At 44.5% G+C, this 16,189-nt stretch overlaps 1 protein-coding gene across 3 annotated transcripts in view; it reads right to left on the minus strand.

The window, feature by feature from the left end:
- LOC115322096 (ubiquitin conjugation factor E4 A) overlaps positions 1 to 16,189 on the minus strand; it is a 35,871-nt gene that overhangs the window by 5,586 nt on the left and 14,096 nt on the right. For all 3 annotated transcript variants that reach the window (XM_040207114.3, XM_040207113.3, XM_040499721.2), the window contains exons 10-15: positions 13,579 to 13,836; positions 9,483 to 9,739; positions 8,270 to 8,430; positions 3,632 to 3,824; positions 2,006 to 2,119; positions 919 to 1,164 (exon numbers count right to left, since the gene is read on the minus strand). In XM_040207114.3, coding sequence (XP_040063048.2) covers positions 919 to 1,164; positions 2,006 to 2,119; positions 3,632 to 3,824; positions 8,270 to 8,430; positions 9,483 to 9,739; positions 13,579 to 13,836 — 1,229 coding nt within the window. The remainder of the gene's footprint in view (positions 1 to 918; positions 1,165 to 2,005; positions 2,120 to 3,631; positions 3,825 to 8,269; positions 8,431 to 9,482; positions 9,740 to 13,578; positions 13,837 to 16,189) is intronic.

The following is a 16,189-nucleotide window of genomic DNA, read 5'->3' on the forward strand; positions in this document are numbered from 1 at the left end:
CCCACAGCCCAGCTGTTTTATCACAGTCCAGCATGTTTGCATGTCCAGCAAACATACTGGGCTGTGAGGTACATGAAGACTCCATACCATGTTTTCACTACTGCAAACTTTTGTTCCAGGGATTCAAATTATTAAATGTGAATAACTGCTGCACAGTCATTATTACTACAGCACACCTTAGTAGCTCTAGCCCAGTGGTCAATTGGTTTTAGCATGCACATAGCTTTATTGTCAGCAAGGGCATGAGCAGAATACTGTGCTTATTACAGTAATGACGGTATCATCTTTCTAAAAATTATCACACTAAGCAGAGGGTGTGTTCATTATGTGACAAGGAACATGCAGCATAGTAATTTGTCAATCACATCTCAAAATGGTGGTAATTAATTTCCTTGCATAAAAAAATTCATTCTGAACTTTATATCAAAATAATGTAGAAGAAAACGTGCCATCATTATTTGAGCAAAATTGATGGCATTTGCTCAAAGAGTGAGCTGTCTTGTCACAATTCGGGCTACTATGTAAATTCCTATTAATATATAGATGCAAGTGTGTCACACATTCTTTCATATAAAAGAAGTCTTGGGTCTTCATCAAGGAAGGTGCTGATTATTTTACCACAAGCACTCACCTTCCAATCAAGTAATTTTTCATTTCCCACCAGTATGCGCACAGGAAAGGGGAGAAAAACAAGGTTCTTTCCTGTAATTTGTTTCAACTCATACTTTTCCTTGTCCTTCATTCTAACTCTGCCACCATTTCAGGAATAGCAGTTTTGGAAAGAAGCCTAGTTTATGCCACACTGACAACAGCGGTGTGAACCCTTGTGCCACCTGCTAAACGGTTTCCTAGTCGTAGCCCTCCCGCTTGCAACTTTTCAGCCGTAGTGTGAAGTGGCACGCCGTGGCCTGGACGCACCAGGTGGAGTAGGAAGTAGTTCAGCATGGTTGCGATGCGGTCCACCATGGTAGGATGGCAGAAGAGCGACTTGATCTCGGTGGTGAGCCAGGCCAGGGTGCGGATGGTCTCGGTGCCCATGACGTTGTGGAAGTGGGCCAGCATGCCCACGTGCTGCATGTTTGCCTCCCCCTGGCTCCACAAAGGGCCCCCCAGAGGCTGCTGCTGCTGGCGTTCCTGCTGCAGCTCGCGCAGGCGGCTCATGTACTGCAACGCAGCAGGCGATGAATGCGGGAGGACAGTTATATCATACTTGAAGCGACGCTTTACATTATTTACATGCATCAAGATCCCAGGTCAGTGGCTTTACTTCACTGTCAAAATCCCGTCTTTGTAGTGGCTAGAAGACCCCACGTCTCCAAAAAGATGCCTCATACCGCATGCTTTTCCAGTTTTTGGTCTCAATTTGTCTTCAAAATTGGCAGGATAAAGTAATAAGTACTTTGCATTACAGTGAAATACCACTTGAGCAAACTCCGGCTGAGCAGATTGCTCAATAAACAAACTTTTGCCAAATTCCCCAACAACGCCCCATTGTGTCCAATGCATTCAGTTGACTGAACCTTTGGTTAAAGGAGAACTCTGCAGATTTCTTGAGCTACCTAATGCAAAGGCATCATCTGAATGTGGATGGCTTCCCGATTCCGAAATGCTATCTCGTTCGCCCAGATTCACTCTAGTTAATAATTAAAAAGTAATATTTTGTTCCTTGCCAAAACCGAAATAATTATTATTCTCCCCAGAATTTCCCGCCATCCAAAAATGTGACGTCTGCATATGTGTCGGGCAAAAACCCAACGTCAGACATACTATCAAGGGACAAAATGAATACCTCCATCTGCCTTCGAGATAAATAGCAAACCTCAGTCTCTCAGTGTTTGTTTTGTATACCTACCGCAATATATTAAGCAAAAATTTGTATTCAGTAATGACTGTGGCTAACATCTGTGCAGCTCTAATCAGGCTGTACATATCAAAACAGTCTCAAAAATAGGAAGGCAGTAAACAGTACACCACTGAAGGCTGCAATCAAGAAAGGTCAACTTACCGAAAGGGCTTCGTCCAAGAGAAAAATGGCATCATTGATGAGAAGGTTAATGAATCTCAGGAAAAGTGGAGGACTGGAACATTCTATGTTGGCCTCAGCTTCAGCTGCCAGACTCTAGGATACAAAAAAATATGGGTTATTAGGATCGTGCCTGGGGCAAGTCTCCGACTTTTTTTTTTTTTCTGAACTAGGGTATTGATAGCAACACTCGCATTCTCTCATGCTTTTGTTCGGAACTTCTACGTTCAAATTACAGGATTGCAACAGCCGACAGCACGACACCTCGGCATTCGTGATGTCTTTTGTCGCCACTTTGGAACCACTTTCAGTGCATGGGCAGAACGAAACACTAAACATTCCAGTCGTAGATGCATTCCAAACACCTTAGTTATTGGAGTGGTGACTGAGACAGCACTCTTAAGACAGATGCAATCAAGTTCACAAGTCTGCAAAAAAGGTTTAACACAAGTGCCACAGATAAAGAATGGGTAAGAAACTGCTTTGAACTTTCAAAAGGGCCAAAAGGCAGGTTGAACAAATATGGCATCGGTGCTGGGTGCCAAATTTCCTTGCTATACTTCGTTTCACCTTATGTTGTACCGCAGTGAAGGCTAGAAGCGCGAGCTCATAGCGTTGGCAGTTGCTCTTAAGTCGAGAGAGCTTGTGCCACCGAGATGTGCCCCAGAGCAAGGAGCTCGCGCTTGTAGCCCTTCTTGCGGTACATCATAAGGTGAAACAGAGTATAGAGTTTGACAAAATGACTTTCTGAGTTCCTACGTGTCCACAGGCAGACTAAGTGCTACCGTATTTACTCTAGTAATAGCCGCACTATTTATGAACAAGGCCCTTGCATCTGCTTTCCCGCAGAACACATATACAGCCAATCATAGCGTTGCGCATAAATAACAAAGCGAATAACTAGATCGAAAACACAATTCTCCATACAAATGCAATCCTCACAGATGGTATCCTCGCGCGAAGACGTTATCTCTATCCTGTAAACTGCTGAATCGTGCTGCCGATCGCGGTGATTGGCAAGCCGCAAGCTGCACGGAAAAGCGAATCCTTAGGTTTTCTTCATAAACAGTGCGGCTATTACACGAGTAAATATGGTATATTGCTCTGATAGAGTGGCTAGATGACACTTCTCTAGGGCGAAAGATTACTTAACAAACTACCATATTTTCTAGACTTGGCAAGTTCAAAAGTTGAACTTTTACCCGATGCAGACTATACAAGGATTTGTTTTTTTCTTCTAGATCACTCACTGTGACAAGACGTGAAGTATTTTCCAAATAACAAAGTATATTAATGTTGATTTATGTATGATACAAGCTCTTTTGTAAGCTAACACTGCAAGCATTTGTCAAGGTGTGCTATGTATGATAACTTTTTACTTTCAGACTAGGTGCTAAGTGCAAACTAAGCACTGGGTGCGGACGATCTAAGCAAAACTTTTATTTTGCTTCCCAAATATGCTTTTGTGGACTATGCATCGGGTGCGGACTATAGTCCATAAAATATGATATAAATAAATGCTTTGGCAGCTAACAAAAGATTGCTTAGTTTTTGTTTTTAATAAATTATGTTAAATCTCCGGCTGAGAGAAAGGAGACCCCCAACAACCTTCATCTTGTTCCGATGGTCAGGCATGTTCCACAGGTGGTCCAACACAATGTACATGGGACGGCGGTAGTGGAACTTCTGCTCAAAGGTGACGCTCTGGCCCGTCATCTCGATGCTCACAAAGACGTGAAGCAGCGTAGAAGGCAGCTCCGCTACAAATGGGTGGTTCCGGAACAGTCGCTCCCTGTTCATGCTGCGAGGAAACAAAGATGACGGCAGCTGCTACACAACAGGCTGCCTGGGCAGTGTTCCAAAATTTACTTGGTCTCACTCCAGGGTAAAGGTTTTGTGCCTTGGTGTTCGAAAACCTCCTCGCATCCAGTGTTGCTCTATCTGTGTTACCCTTGTGACACGACCCACAGGGGTAACTTGGACCTACTTGAGTGAGATTTGGAACGCTGCCTTATAGAATAGCTGGGATCGGGAGTTGTTTGAAATAGTAAGTACAGATTACTAGTCCAAGCAAAAGTAGACTGAAAGCAGGCTAAAGGAAGTGAGTTAGTGGTGCAAAACTATCAACAGTATTATAGATACTATCTATAGTGGAAGCAAAGTCTATTGATAGTCGACTATTGTAAAACTATTGATAGTATTATCGACGGTATGTATACCATTAATTGTCGACTATCGTGAAACTATCGATAGTATACTACTGATAGTTGACTATTTTTAAACTATCGATAGTATACTACTGATAGTTGACTATTTTTAAACTATCGATAGTTGATTATCGTAAAGCTATCAATGGTATTTTATTAGGTGACCAAGAACCTCAAGAGTTCATCTAGAAAAAGCTTGGAGAAAAACGCAACAGCAATTAGGGATTTTCGGATAATTATTAAGTAACAAACAATCTAAATCCTATTGGAAAACTATCAGAAAATGGTAGAAATTATTTAAAGAAACTACTGACTATAAACAATCGAGAAATTTATTTGTATACTATCGAAAAGCTGTGACTAAAAGATGTCGCTGGTGAAATATTGATTATTTTTTCTATAGGTTGTTATCTTTTCTGCTGTTTTTAGATTGATTTTTGGGAGTTTGCACTTTGCTTTTTATAGACAGAATACAATCATGAAAATGAAAATACCTTTCTTTCAGCTATTAAGTAAATTACGCATCACATTATGGGGTCACGACTTTACCCAGATGAAAAGATAAATGTACCGTGGTGTTTCTTTTGGCCAAACAGGTAGAGAGCAAGAAAGGAAACAATATTGCCTTTCAAATTCACACAAAAGTTTTTAGTTTCTTTTTCACTAAAAAAAGCACCGCATTGCCAACAATACCGTTACTTGGGTAAAGAAAGACTTTCATTTTTATCTCATATTTTTTATCTAGTTAACTTTTATGTCCCCAAACTTGATGTAAATGAAGAATGGAAAAAATAAAAGCATTGCAAACTAACCATTGTAATACTGTTGAAATTTGGGCTAGTTGGTAAAGCATGTTTACGGGTAAAACAGAGCGAACAAGGACACAGGAGAGAGAAGATGTACACAGACGGAGCGCTGACTGTCAACTGTTTACTTTTAAAAAAACGCCCAACGGCGTGGTCACACCAAACAAAATTACATCACGACACATGACCGTCACATGATCGTCACAAGTTAAAGCCCCTCAAAAATGCCAACTCACAATCATAAAGATCCACCGAAGGCGAGCTGACGAGTTGTCTTTGAACTTGGAAATGTAAAAAGCTTTACTTATCTCCCTATTTCGTAGGTGACTGTCTTCCCAGGACCGTGGTATCTTCCAAAACCGGAGAGCAACTACATGTGTCGCAGTGAACTGCCAGATTCCCCGACATAGGCCAGACCGGTCGCTACATTAATGACAGATTACGTGAACATACGTGTTTGATTAGGGCAACTCCGTCAGGGAATCTGGCGGTTCACTGCGACAGATGTGGTTGCTTTCCGGTTTTGGAAGATACCACGGCCCTGGGAAGACACAGTCACCAACTAACTAGGGAGATAACTGAGGCCTTTTACATTTCCAAGTTCAAAGACAACTGTTTCAACGCGCCTTCAAAAGATTTTTATGATTGTGAGTTGGCATTTTTGAGCGGCTTTAGCTTGTGACGATCATGTGACGGCCATGGGTCGTGATGAAATTTTTGTTTGGAGCGACCACGCTGTTGGGTATTTCTTTAAAAGTAAATAGTTGACAGTCACCGCTCTGTCTGTGTACATCTTCTCTGTCCTGTGTCCTCAATCACACTGTTTTACCCGTAACAAGAAACTAACCGTACTGGCTTGATATAAGCCTCTTATCTGGTGATGTTCAATTTGAACTATCCACGACCAAACTTCTGTTACATTTATTGACTAAAATCATTTCTTTATATATTATGTGATGAGTCGTATATTTTGAAGTATCGTTTTATACCAACAGATAAATCATTCACTAGCCATTGTTATCAAAATTTGCTAACAGAACTGTAGCGAAAAATGAGCAGTCATGTTTTCATCCACAGTATGGTCACAGCAATAGCTATGACAAGTCAAGGCGAAGTTGTTGGGCATCGGCGTCACGTTCATGCACTGTGGGGTGCATGAAAAAGGCGTGCGGAACAAAATACCGTATTTACTCAAGTAATAGCCGCACTGTTTATGAAAAACACCTGAAGGTTTGCTTTTTTGCGAAGCACACGGATTGCCAATCACTCCGATCGACATAATGATTGCAGCGGTTTACGGGACAGAGATAATGTCTTGGCACCAAGATACCATCTGTGAAGATTGCATTTGTATGGAGAATCGTGTTCTCGATCTAGTTATTTGCTATGTTATTTAAGCGCAACACGATGATTGGCTGTATATGTGTCTTGTGGGAAAGTAGACACAAGGCCGTTGTTAATAAATAGTGCGGCTATATTCGAGTAAATACAGTAGGCATCTGACTATTTTGTTCCAAACTCAGCATACTTCCATGACACATATCACACGAGAATGATAATTGGACATTTCTTGTATATAATGACAGTTCAGAAAACTGAAATGCCAGATATAAGAATACCTTTGTCTGGTATAAGAGACGACAATTACATGAAATGATTAAGTACCATATTTTCTGGACAATAGTCCGTGAACTATACATGTTTAAAAGTTAAAATTTTACCCGATGCGGACTATCTACAGTTGCAAACTATAGACCGTTCCATTAGGGTCATAGCAGAGAGGGTAAAAGAGAAAAAAATGCACTCCCCCTCTCACCCCGCATCTCGTCCGCTCTGCCGAGTGGGCTGTAGCTAGCGTCCGGCTGGCGTGCAAACTCTGTTTAAAATCGCGTCATTTTGGAACTTTCAAGAGCAGATGCGCAGATTTTGGTATGCCAGTTGTCGTGTAATATTATGCTAGATAAAACGACCCACAGGGTCCAATTGCGCTGTTACCTGCGTGCAAATAAAAAAAAACAGGGAAAACTGTGTCAGATTGGCCGGTCTCTTTGGCGAAGAGTGAATCCGGTTGCTGTACCTTTTTTACTGTACAAAAGTTCGTACTGGTGTGGGCCTTTAGGGACCATGAGTGGAAGTCTGAAATAATAAATAAAACGTGCTCTCCTGCCGCAATACAAGCAGTAGTTGAGGTTAGTACTGCCGGCTGACTCAACTGCTATTTAAGTAACGGAAAAAATATATGCCAGTTGATCATTTAGCAAAATAGAACAACAGAGAGCTATAGGATAATTTTGGAGTAGCCACAACTATTCTAAGAACGCGAACCACTTCACAACGGCAGCTACGAGCGAGAGTTCGATGTTCGGTAGAGCCCGCCGATACTGCCCAAAGATGGAGAACGGCAACCTCCCGGTTTGTCGTCTGCCAGCGGAGTCGGCGGCGTGCCCTCTCTCTCGTTTTACCCCGCCGAACCCGCTGAACTTCCCGGATGTGTGGAGAGGGCGCTGCTGTCGAACAAAATGGTGCCGGCCAGGGAGCGCTAAATGGAATGGTCTATACAAGGAGTTTGTTTTTTTTCCAAATCATTTGCTGTGACAAGACTTGAATGATTTTATGAATAACAGCATTATATTAATTGTGAATTATGTATGATACAAGATTCTTTGCGAGTTAATACAGCAGGCATTTCTGAAGGGGTGCCGTCTATATTAACTTTTACGTTCGAATAAGGTACTAAGTGCAGACTATGCGCTGCGTACAGCCTATGCACCAGGCACAAACTATCTAAGGAAACTTTTATTTTTGACCTCAAATTTGCCACACCGGGTGCGAACTATAGTCCGGAAAATATGGTACAAGCGCAAGAAAGACTGACTTTGGTTCTAAACAATTTATACTTTAATTACTGACAAGTCCAAGGATTTCTAAAAAAAAGGTGACAGGCAAAACTGTATGGAGCAACAATAAAAACAAAACAAATGCATATGTGACAGCAGCATGGAAATTGATACTAATCACTCCTATGCAAAAAAAAACGTCCTCTGTAACGTCTCTGAAGTCTCACTTTATGCCGGATTTGCATCTCCGGGATTAGTGCAGAGAATGCACGGTGACAGTAACACTGGTGACAACCTTTCTACGCCTTGCTGGGCCTGTTGGCTCGCGACTCTAGCCACAACTCGACTCCCAGAGACAACCAATATTATGCTGTCGTCGCACTGGCTAGGACTCACGAGGGAATTATGCCGCTGAAGTGGTCGTCATCGGCAGAGGTGATGAGCACCTCCAACATCTCTGCCATCCTGGCTCTTAGGTGCGGGTTGTTCATTCTCTGGGGGCTGCCCATGAACAGCAGTATCAGCGTCATCAGGTGCTCCAAGTTTGTGCCCACGAGCTGCGCACGGTCACCACGGAGACGGGTGAGTGGTTGTAGCAACTCTAAGCGTTACTGTTCTAGACAGGTGGCCAGCCGTAACAGCTATGCCAGAACACATCAACAGGCCTGTCGGCACTTTAAGGCCGGTTTGTACATCCGGCGCAGCATTGAGATACTATAGTGCAGAGTTAGCACTGCACCAGCGCTAGTGTCAGCCCCGAGTTAGCTTGGCATTCTATGCGTAAATGGGAAAAGGCCAAGTCACAAGCAGCTCAGCTATGATGCAGCACTGATATTGAACAAAGTCAGCACTGTGCTGAATGTGTGAACTGGCACACATTCAGCACAGTACTGAATGTGTGCTCGGGAAAGGACAAGGAGAGAGAGCCATTTAAGAGGGGGAGAGTGAGACAGTGCTCAGGGAACGGTGAATGTAGGGAGGAAGGGAGGCAAGATGAGCTTGCACACGGGAAACCACCAGAAGACGGCATCAGTGCAGACCTAATGCAAACCGATGTCATCTGGTCGTTTTCCCTAACTGCATTCCCCTTTATTCTCTTTTCCTCCCTACTTTTGGCTTTCCCTGGTGACCGTTTCACTAAATTTTTTCACTGGCTCCCTTCTCTTCTTCCTTCCCAAACTAAGTCTACTTGAGAGATCAACTCTACTGTTATGAAATAACTGTTTCCTATTGGAAGCCTGTACATGTCTGTCCTCACCACTCCTTTGTACTGAGCTTCCACATTCTTAGCAACTATGTCACAATGCTCATTGAAATCTCTGAAGAACAAAACAGCGTCCAAACCGCCGTTTTGTCCTTCGAAGATACAGTCTAAGCTCATTGCAACAGACCTGGTTGCAACACAGATTTGGATATAACATACCCATTTGTGAAGTTTGTTTGGTTTTCCTCTACATACCATTGACTCAACTTTATATCTGCATACAACATACTCCCCTTACAATAGACCAAAATCTTGGTCTAAATTAAGGTCTGTTCTAACGAGCTTAGACTGTAGTTTCAGAGTTTTCCACTGGTCTAGAGTTTCCGCCATGCATGTACCACCCACCGCCAGACTTTTTTCGCTGAAGCGCTTGACAAACACAATGCAGTCGCAGATGTTCTCAATGACAAACTCCGGAACATAGGCAAGCCTGGCGTTGCCGTGCTCGGGGAAAGGCAGGCACAGGGGCTGGAAGGCGTCCAGCCTCTCGGCCGTGGCCAGGTGGCACAGCCAGGTGGCGCAAGCCACGTGGAACTGCAACATGTGCTCCAGGGAGTCCGGCTCCAAGAGCACTGCCTTCAGGGACAGGAACCGAGTCATGCCTGCACGTGAGGCACGGGGCACCATCAGGGAACTTGGAATCAATGTTGCACAGTTGCCACTCCAGAGCTGGAATGAGTCCGGAATCATTCCGCACTTTCGCAACCGCGGAATGAAACGGGAATGGAATAAAGGCAGCGCTGGGGGGAATGGAGTAGGAATGGAATTAGATGCCTTTTGCCCGGAACGGAGTGGAATGGGCTCGGTTTTTATGCGAGCTGTGTTGATTTTCATATAGGGACTATGGGCCGATGGTACAATTCACTCAAGCATAGTAAGTGGCTCTTGAAACAGCATCATTACACAGGAGGTGACTGACTGCTTGATTGTACCATTGGCTTATCCTCATCTGCGAATGAAAATGACATCCCCTCAAAGAGGAAACCAAAACTGAAGAGTTGTAGATAGAAAAAATGTCGTTCCTTTGCCACAAGATGCGACAAAGTGGCTGTTGTAATCATGCGCGATTGGCGTGTAGCTTTTCACCAGGGTGTCGAACGGAACCCGCTCCGAAACCAGAGAAAGACCATTGGTTCTAAATGAACCTGAAGAAGAAAACTGCAACCGAAATCAAACATTTAATATTGAACTTGAACCGGCAACGGAACCATAATCTCATGTGGCAGTTACCCGTTCATTGGAAATTCAGTACGACGTAATAAAACATGAGCCGCGTGTTCAGACTGGTGTTGGTGCAAAGTAAATTAAACATTCGCGACGGCGGCATCAGCAGCTATGTTTTGACTAAACCAAGGGACTCGAAACCCCAGCCTGCAAAGGTCTTTCGACCTTTCCGCGGCTGGCTGCGGTTTTTAAAAATGGTTATCAAAAGGTGCGCCCTCTCGTCATATTATTTATCGGATAATGTCATCATCAGCATCACCATCCGTAGTCCCATTTCATATCTGTGTAACTTCGCATGTTAAAATTCCTTTGCGTTCCCATGTATATTGAGCTTGGTGTACTGTGTCGTACCTATTTTATATTGTCAGCATCAGTTTTATAATTCTCATTAGTCTTCTGCTCTGTTGAAACATGCCAAAGTTCCTATGTACGTACTTTGATTTATGCCTAGTGAGTTTTCTGGGTTCTAATTGTGCAATGTCATAATCAGCTAAATATATTGGATTTATAAACAAAGTGGTTATATTCATCTAAATTACATTCTTTTGTAATGTTCACTCTAACTTTCAATTTTGTATTTCAATGCTTATCTACGAGATTATTTATTTAGTTTTTTTCCTCATTTATATTTACTTGTTTGTTTTCTGGCCCTCGAGACAGTGACAAATTCCCAATCTGTTTCCGGCCCCCTCGCCAAAAAGTTTGGGGACCCCTGAACTAAACAAACGACACCAACGACATGAAGACAACTCAATAATAATGAAACACAAATATATTTCACATCTATGTGCAGCACGAATCACATATTTTCTTTTCTTGCTGCTCCGTAATATTCTTCAAGGAGAAAAAAAAAAAAAACATAAATATCAAAATAAAATCTAAAATTTGATGGCGGTCAGCGCATTTGTTTTGCGGTGGCATAATCTGGAGGTGCTAAGAGGTGAAGCCGTGACACTGCGGCGCCAGTCGCCTAAAGCCCTAAACGCTTCTTGAATAAAATTTTTTGTCTGTGCATTTTCTAGAAACAGCAAGTCCCCCCGATGTCTTTTTTATGTCCTTTTTTGTTTTTAGTTGTCTTTTGACCAGCTTTTGCTGTCCTTCTCCTCTTAAAGGGACCATGAAACGATTCTGAAATCGAATTTCATCCACTGCACGTCGTAAAAGGCGTGAAAAGAAACAGAAAAACGGAAAAATAGGGAGCCAAAAAAAATTCGCTATAGAACTTTTAAAAGAAAAACGGACTCTTTTGCACCTTCTTTCCTTCGAAAGCTCTCTGCCTTTTCACTGCGATGCATCCGCGGAACCGCAGAACGTCAGCCGAATCCACGTCATCTATTGGGTAAGAGCCTACCTCACCAGCACCGCGATCATAAACAATAAATAGCCGGCGAATGTTTCCTAAAAGTTTTATTAAATAATATTCAGATCCACATTTTGTAACATAATAAGAGATGTGACGAAAATTGCCAAATTTGATACCATAATGCTGAGAGCCAAGTGCCATCTATCGTGTGGTAAACGAAGCAACTACAGTAGGGCCGACAGCGTCGTTCAGTTACTTGACCGCGACAACCAACGAACGTTTATTTTTCTATGTGTTCTTCTCGCGCGTCCCGACTTCCAAGCAGCAAGAAAAGAGTACTTGAAACAGACCACGACGAACAAGAACGCTGAATACACAAACACCCGAGAAAAGCTACAACGGCGACGAATCTACCGACGCCGACCAAGCGAACTCGGCAGATAGGCCTAGCAGGCACTCCGACTCGGCGCAGCGTTGCTTCAACGGTACTTGGCTAAGACCGACTGCCCACAAGCGGCTGGCGTGCTGAATGGAATATTCCCGCGCGACCCTTGTCGACCCTTCCCGTATTTTGATCGCTGACCTCAATTTTAGCTTAAGAGGCGAGGTCAATCTCTTACCCTTGTTTTCCGAGGCAGTGTTGACGAACACTTGTCGAAAAGGGACTCTCGTCGATTCTATCTTGTTTTGTGTGATATAGAGCTCAAATAAACGCCGTATGGATTACCTTCGTAACATGGTATGTACACTCTGTTATTAGTATGCCATTTTTGTTCTGACACGACTGCACGTCACTGTCGAGCTATAACAGTTTGTGGGAGCTACGTGCAATGCCGGTCCAAACTTCCTTTGCCGAGTGTCACGTCAGTATTGAGTTGCAATCGTAAAAGATCGGTCCCAAAGCGCCTACCAACAGTGTGAATACAGCACTTCCATCAAACGCGCGCGTCCGCTCCGAGTGTGAACAGGTATTTAGGTGGCTCTTGCTGACACTGTCGTAGTTTAAACATATCTTTTTTAACGTCGGCTCGTTCTTGCATCCCCGGCCGCGAAAAACGCCGCGGCAATTTGTTTCCATCTACGTCACTTTGCAAATGTCTGACACGGGCCACCTTTTACTAACAATAACAGTTGGGTTGACTTCTGGAGTCTTCACCGGAAGACTCACCGCACTTCCCAACAGGCATGCCGGTGTATGGGACCATGCTGTCGCTGTAGCACAACATATATCATTGAATTTCGCTCAGCTGCGATGTGTCCATGGCTATCGCGGCGATGAGAGGCGCCGATTCAGAGAATACGTCGGTGCAATCAGCGCAGTAAAACCTACCGGCGCACCCCCAACTCGCCGCCGCTAACGCTCCCATTCTCCTACTGCCGAGAGAACTTCCGGTTCCTGTCCCAGAGTACGTCACGACCGTCAAAATTACGCCGCAGCTTGTTTTGCGGTCAGTTGGAGAGAAAGAAAAAGTCAACATTTCATTAATTTTTTGTGTAGAAGTTAATAAACCGAGACGAAAACGGATGCCTGTTCGGCATTCAGTGAACGTTGAAGGTTTAATGTAAAAGTTATTCGGCAAAAGGAAAAAGGTCATTTCATGGTCCCTTTAGACTCAGTTGTTCAAGTAAGTCGTTCGGACGTATGGTGCGGGTAGTATGCCGTTTTGATCTGGATGAGCATCGTACCGGCATGCGGTTGTGTATTAGCGCTGCGTGATGCTTGTTAACTTACTTACATGAACTTACATTGCATTGCGTACAACTTTACCGCAAAAACGGCAAGTCTACACTCCTAAAACCCAGTCCCAATTTTGAAAGTTTTTGATTCCACGGATGTCCTACTCGCCGCCCCCCCCCCCCCATTACCTTGTGCAGTACTGCCCTCCCAATATCCCGGGCGGATGTTGTCCGTACCCTTCTCCATGTTGTCCTGCAGCCTGCGGGTGACCTCCGAGCTGTCCCCGCCCTGTGAGCGCGCCTCCTCGTAGACCCTGCGCACCCGGTTCAGGTCCTGGCTGAGCCGGGCCAGCCGTTCGTGCACCACCCGGAAGCCCAGGCTCAGGATCCGTTGGCAGGCAAAGAAGCACTCCGTCGAGAAGTTGAAGGGGCCGCAAGGGGACTCGCTGGCCGCACCCTCCTCCCTCGGCACCAGGCACGTCTCCTTGGACAGCCCTGAAGAGGAGGGCGCGCGTGTACCAGGTCATCTTATAGTCACCAACAAGGCGACAAGGGCAGGCGGGGAGCTTCAGTTGTCCCGCCTCCAGCGCAAGCTTCCTACCTCCTGCCGCGCGCGCAGCTAGTCGAGTAGGCGGCGTGCCCGTAACCCAATGGTCACCGTGCTCGGCTCCCACGCAGAGGGCCGAGGTTTGACGTCTGGGAGCAGCCGCACCCTTTTGTTACTTCCGTAAATGTTGCATTCTGGTTTTTCGAGAATTTCGTCGCTTATTTGAGGCCAATACGCTGATCGCGTATCGGCAAATGGGGCTCCGCGGAGTCAGCCTTTCGCCGGCGCTCGATGCAGCTGCCATGTCGCCTTTAACGCCTGTACCTCTGCTTTTGTTTTGGGCACAAGTCTGCCCCTATTAAACGTTCGGTTTCTCCGGTTATTCACCACCTTGCCATTTGTCATTTGTTACACTCCAACGACGATTTGGCGTCTCGAGTACCTCATGCACGCGCACGCAGCCGAAGCATGACAGCAGGCATGGAGCGCGTACTGGAGGCTGGGCATTCGAAAGATGCACCCTGCCGTTTTCTCTCTGTCAGCGACTATAGACAGAAAAGAAGCCGCGTACAGCGAGCACGAACGACAGCAGCCGAGCATGTTAGTGCACCGCGGCTGAGAGTACGTGGAGCAAAATCTTGCACCTCAACCTCCTAAAAATAAAGGAATTACGATCGTGCACAACCCTTTTTCTTATTAAAAGTGCAACCAAACATGGTGCCATGCAGTGGCATCACTAGGGTCGGCAGCACCCATTGCGGTGACCCACCACGACCTTCCCCTCGCCCTCTCGTTTGAAGCAACAAAGCTTGAAACGAGAGAACGGAGGGGTTGCGACATCCCCTCTCCCCTTTCACTGCCCAGCTGCACCCGGGGCGGTCCATTACCCCTGTACACCGCCCCCACAGTGATGCCGCTGGTGCCATGCCTCTTTTTCTGGGGTATTTCATAAAAAGGGGCATGTTACAATGCCTCGTCACCTCTTTAATAGAGAAAAGGGCCACAGATGATTGTACCATATATACTCACATAATGAACATACTTTTTTTTTTTCCGAAAAACTGACACATATTTGAGGGTGCGTTCATTATGCAGGGTGCATAATGCTGCAGCAATGCAGCAAAAAACGAAAGCCAATCCACTCTGCGATGTTTAGAGCTGGCCGACTTTACTAATAGAGCCAGCAGATCTGACCAGTTTCTGAGATAACCGGTTATCTGGTTATTCGAATTAGCGAGTTATTTGAATATGAAAACAAGATAACCGGAACATTCGAATAACCACTTACGTTGCTCGGTTCTTCGGTTATCTAAATATTGGGATACTCAAATATTTGCGTATATTATCCCGTGCCAGAATCGAGATTGTTTGAGCAAAATAAATGTTTGCCCCTGCAGCCTTTCACCTGGAGGTTATGCTTCTTTCACTCGCACGTGGTGAAAATTATAAGGGATCTTCAGAAGTCATTCATCCATCCAATGATCGTGCCCCTAGTGTCTAAGCTGACAACTACACCCATGAGGACAACAACACAAGTCATTTGTTTGTGTGACTAATGCAGCGCTCAGCTGATGTAGCCCAACGCTGCAACAGTGTTCGGCTAGGGATAATGCTCAACCAGCAAAGCATCAATCGATCACGAAACTCAGCAGAACACTGGCGCAGCCCTGGTGTCAAAATTATGCCCTGGGCTTGGTTGACACAGGTGGCAAAACTATTCCAGTTCAGAGGCCTCGTGCTGGGCAAACACAGAGCTCTGCAGAAATTAAGCTGAACAAAGTGCCCCCTATAATTCGCTCTTCTTGCTACATACACAGAAATTAGTAAATTTATTAATTTCTAATTTCCAGGGGAGCAGGGTGCATTTCTTACAATGCTAGGACTATGAAATAAAATTGAAATAAGCCACATTATTATTACACACGAAATAAAACCGAATAACCAGTTATTTGTTATTCTAAAATTCGGATAACCGGCTTTTGAACCCAGATGATCTTCCCTCCGGTTTAACCAACACCCCCCTTTAAACAGATGTTCGCGTGCTCTACTAACCAAACTATAATGGGGGTACTAGAATTAAATAAGACAAAACAAATGTGTCTATTAAGGCACGACCCTCGTTCGGGAGGCAGAGCCAGCATCCGAGCATTTTTCGTTTGTAAATTCCCAGAACTTTGAAAAAGACTAGAAAAGAGCTTCGGAAGATCTGGAGTGTAGCAAAAACAAACCACTCCATTCAAAGATTACCATTTAGAACTACTACATGCCCATACTGAGTTATAAGTTAATCTAGGCCCCAGT

The sequence above is a fragment of the Ixodes scapularis genome, unplaced genomic scaffold (genome assembly GCF_016920785.2).
Source record: "Ixodes scapularis isolate PalLabHiFi unplaced genomic scaffold, ASM1692078v2 PGA_scaffold0__279_contigs__length_252992795, whole genome shotgun sequence".
Classification (NCBI taxonomy): Eukaryota; Metazoa; Arthropoda; class Arachnida; order Ixodida; family Ixodidae; genus Ixodes; species Ixodes scapularis.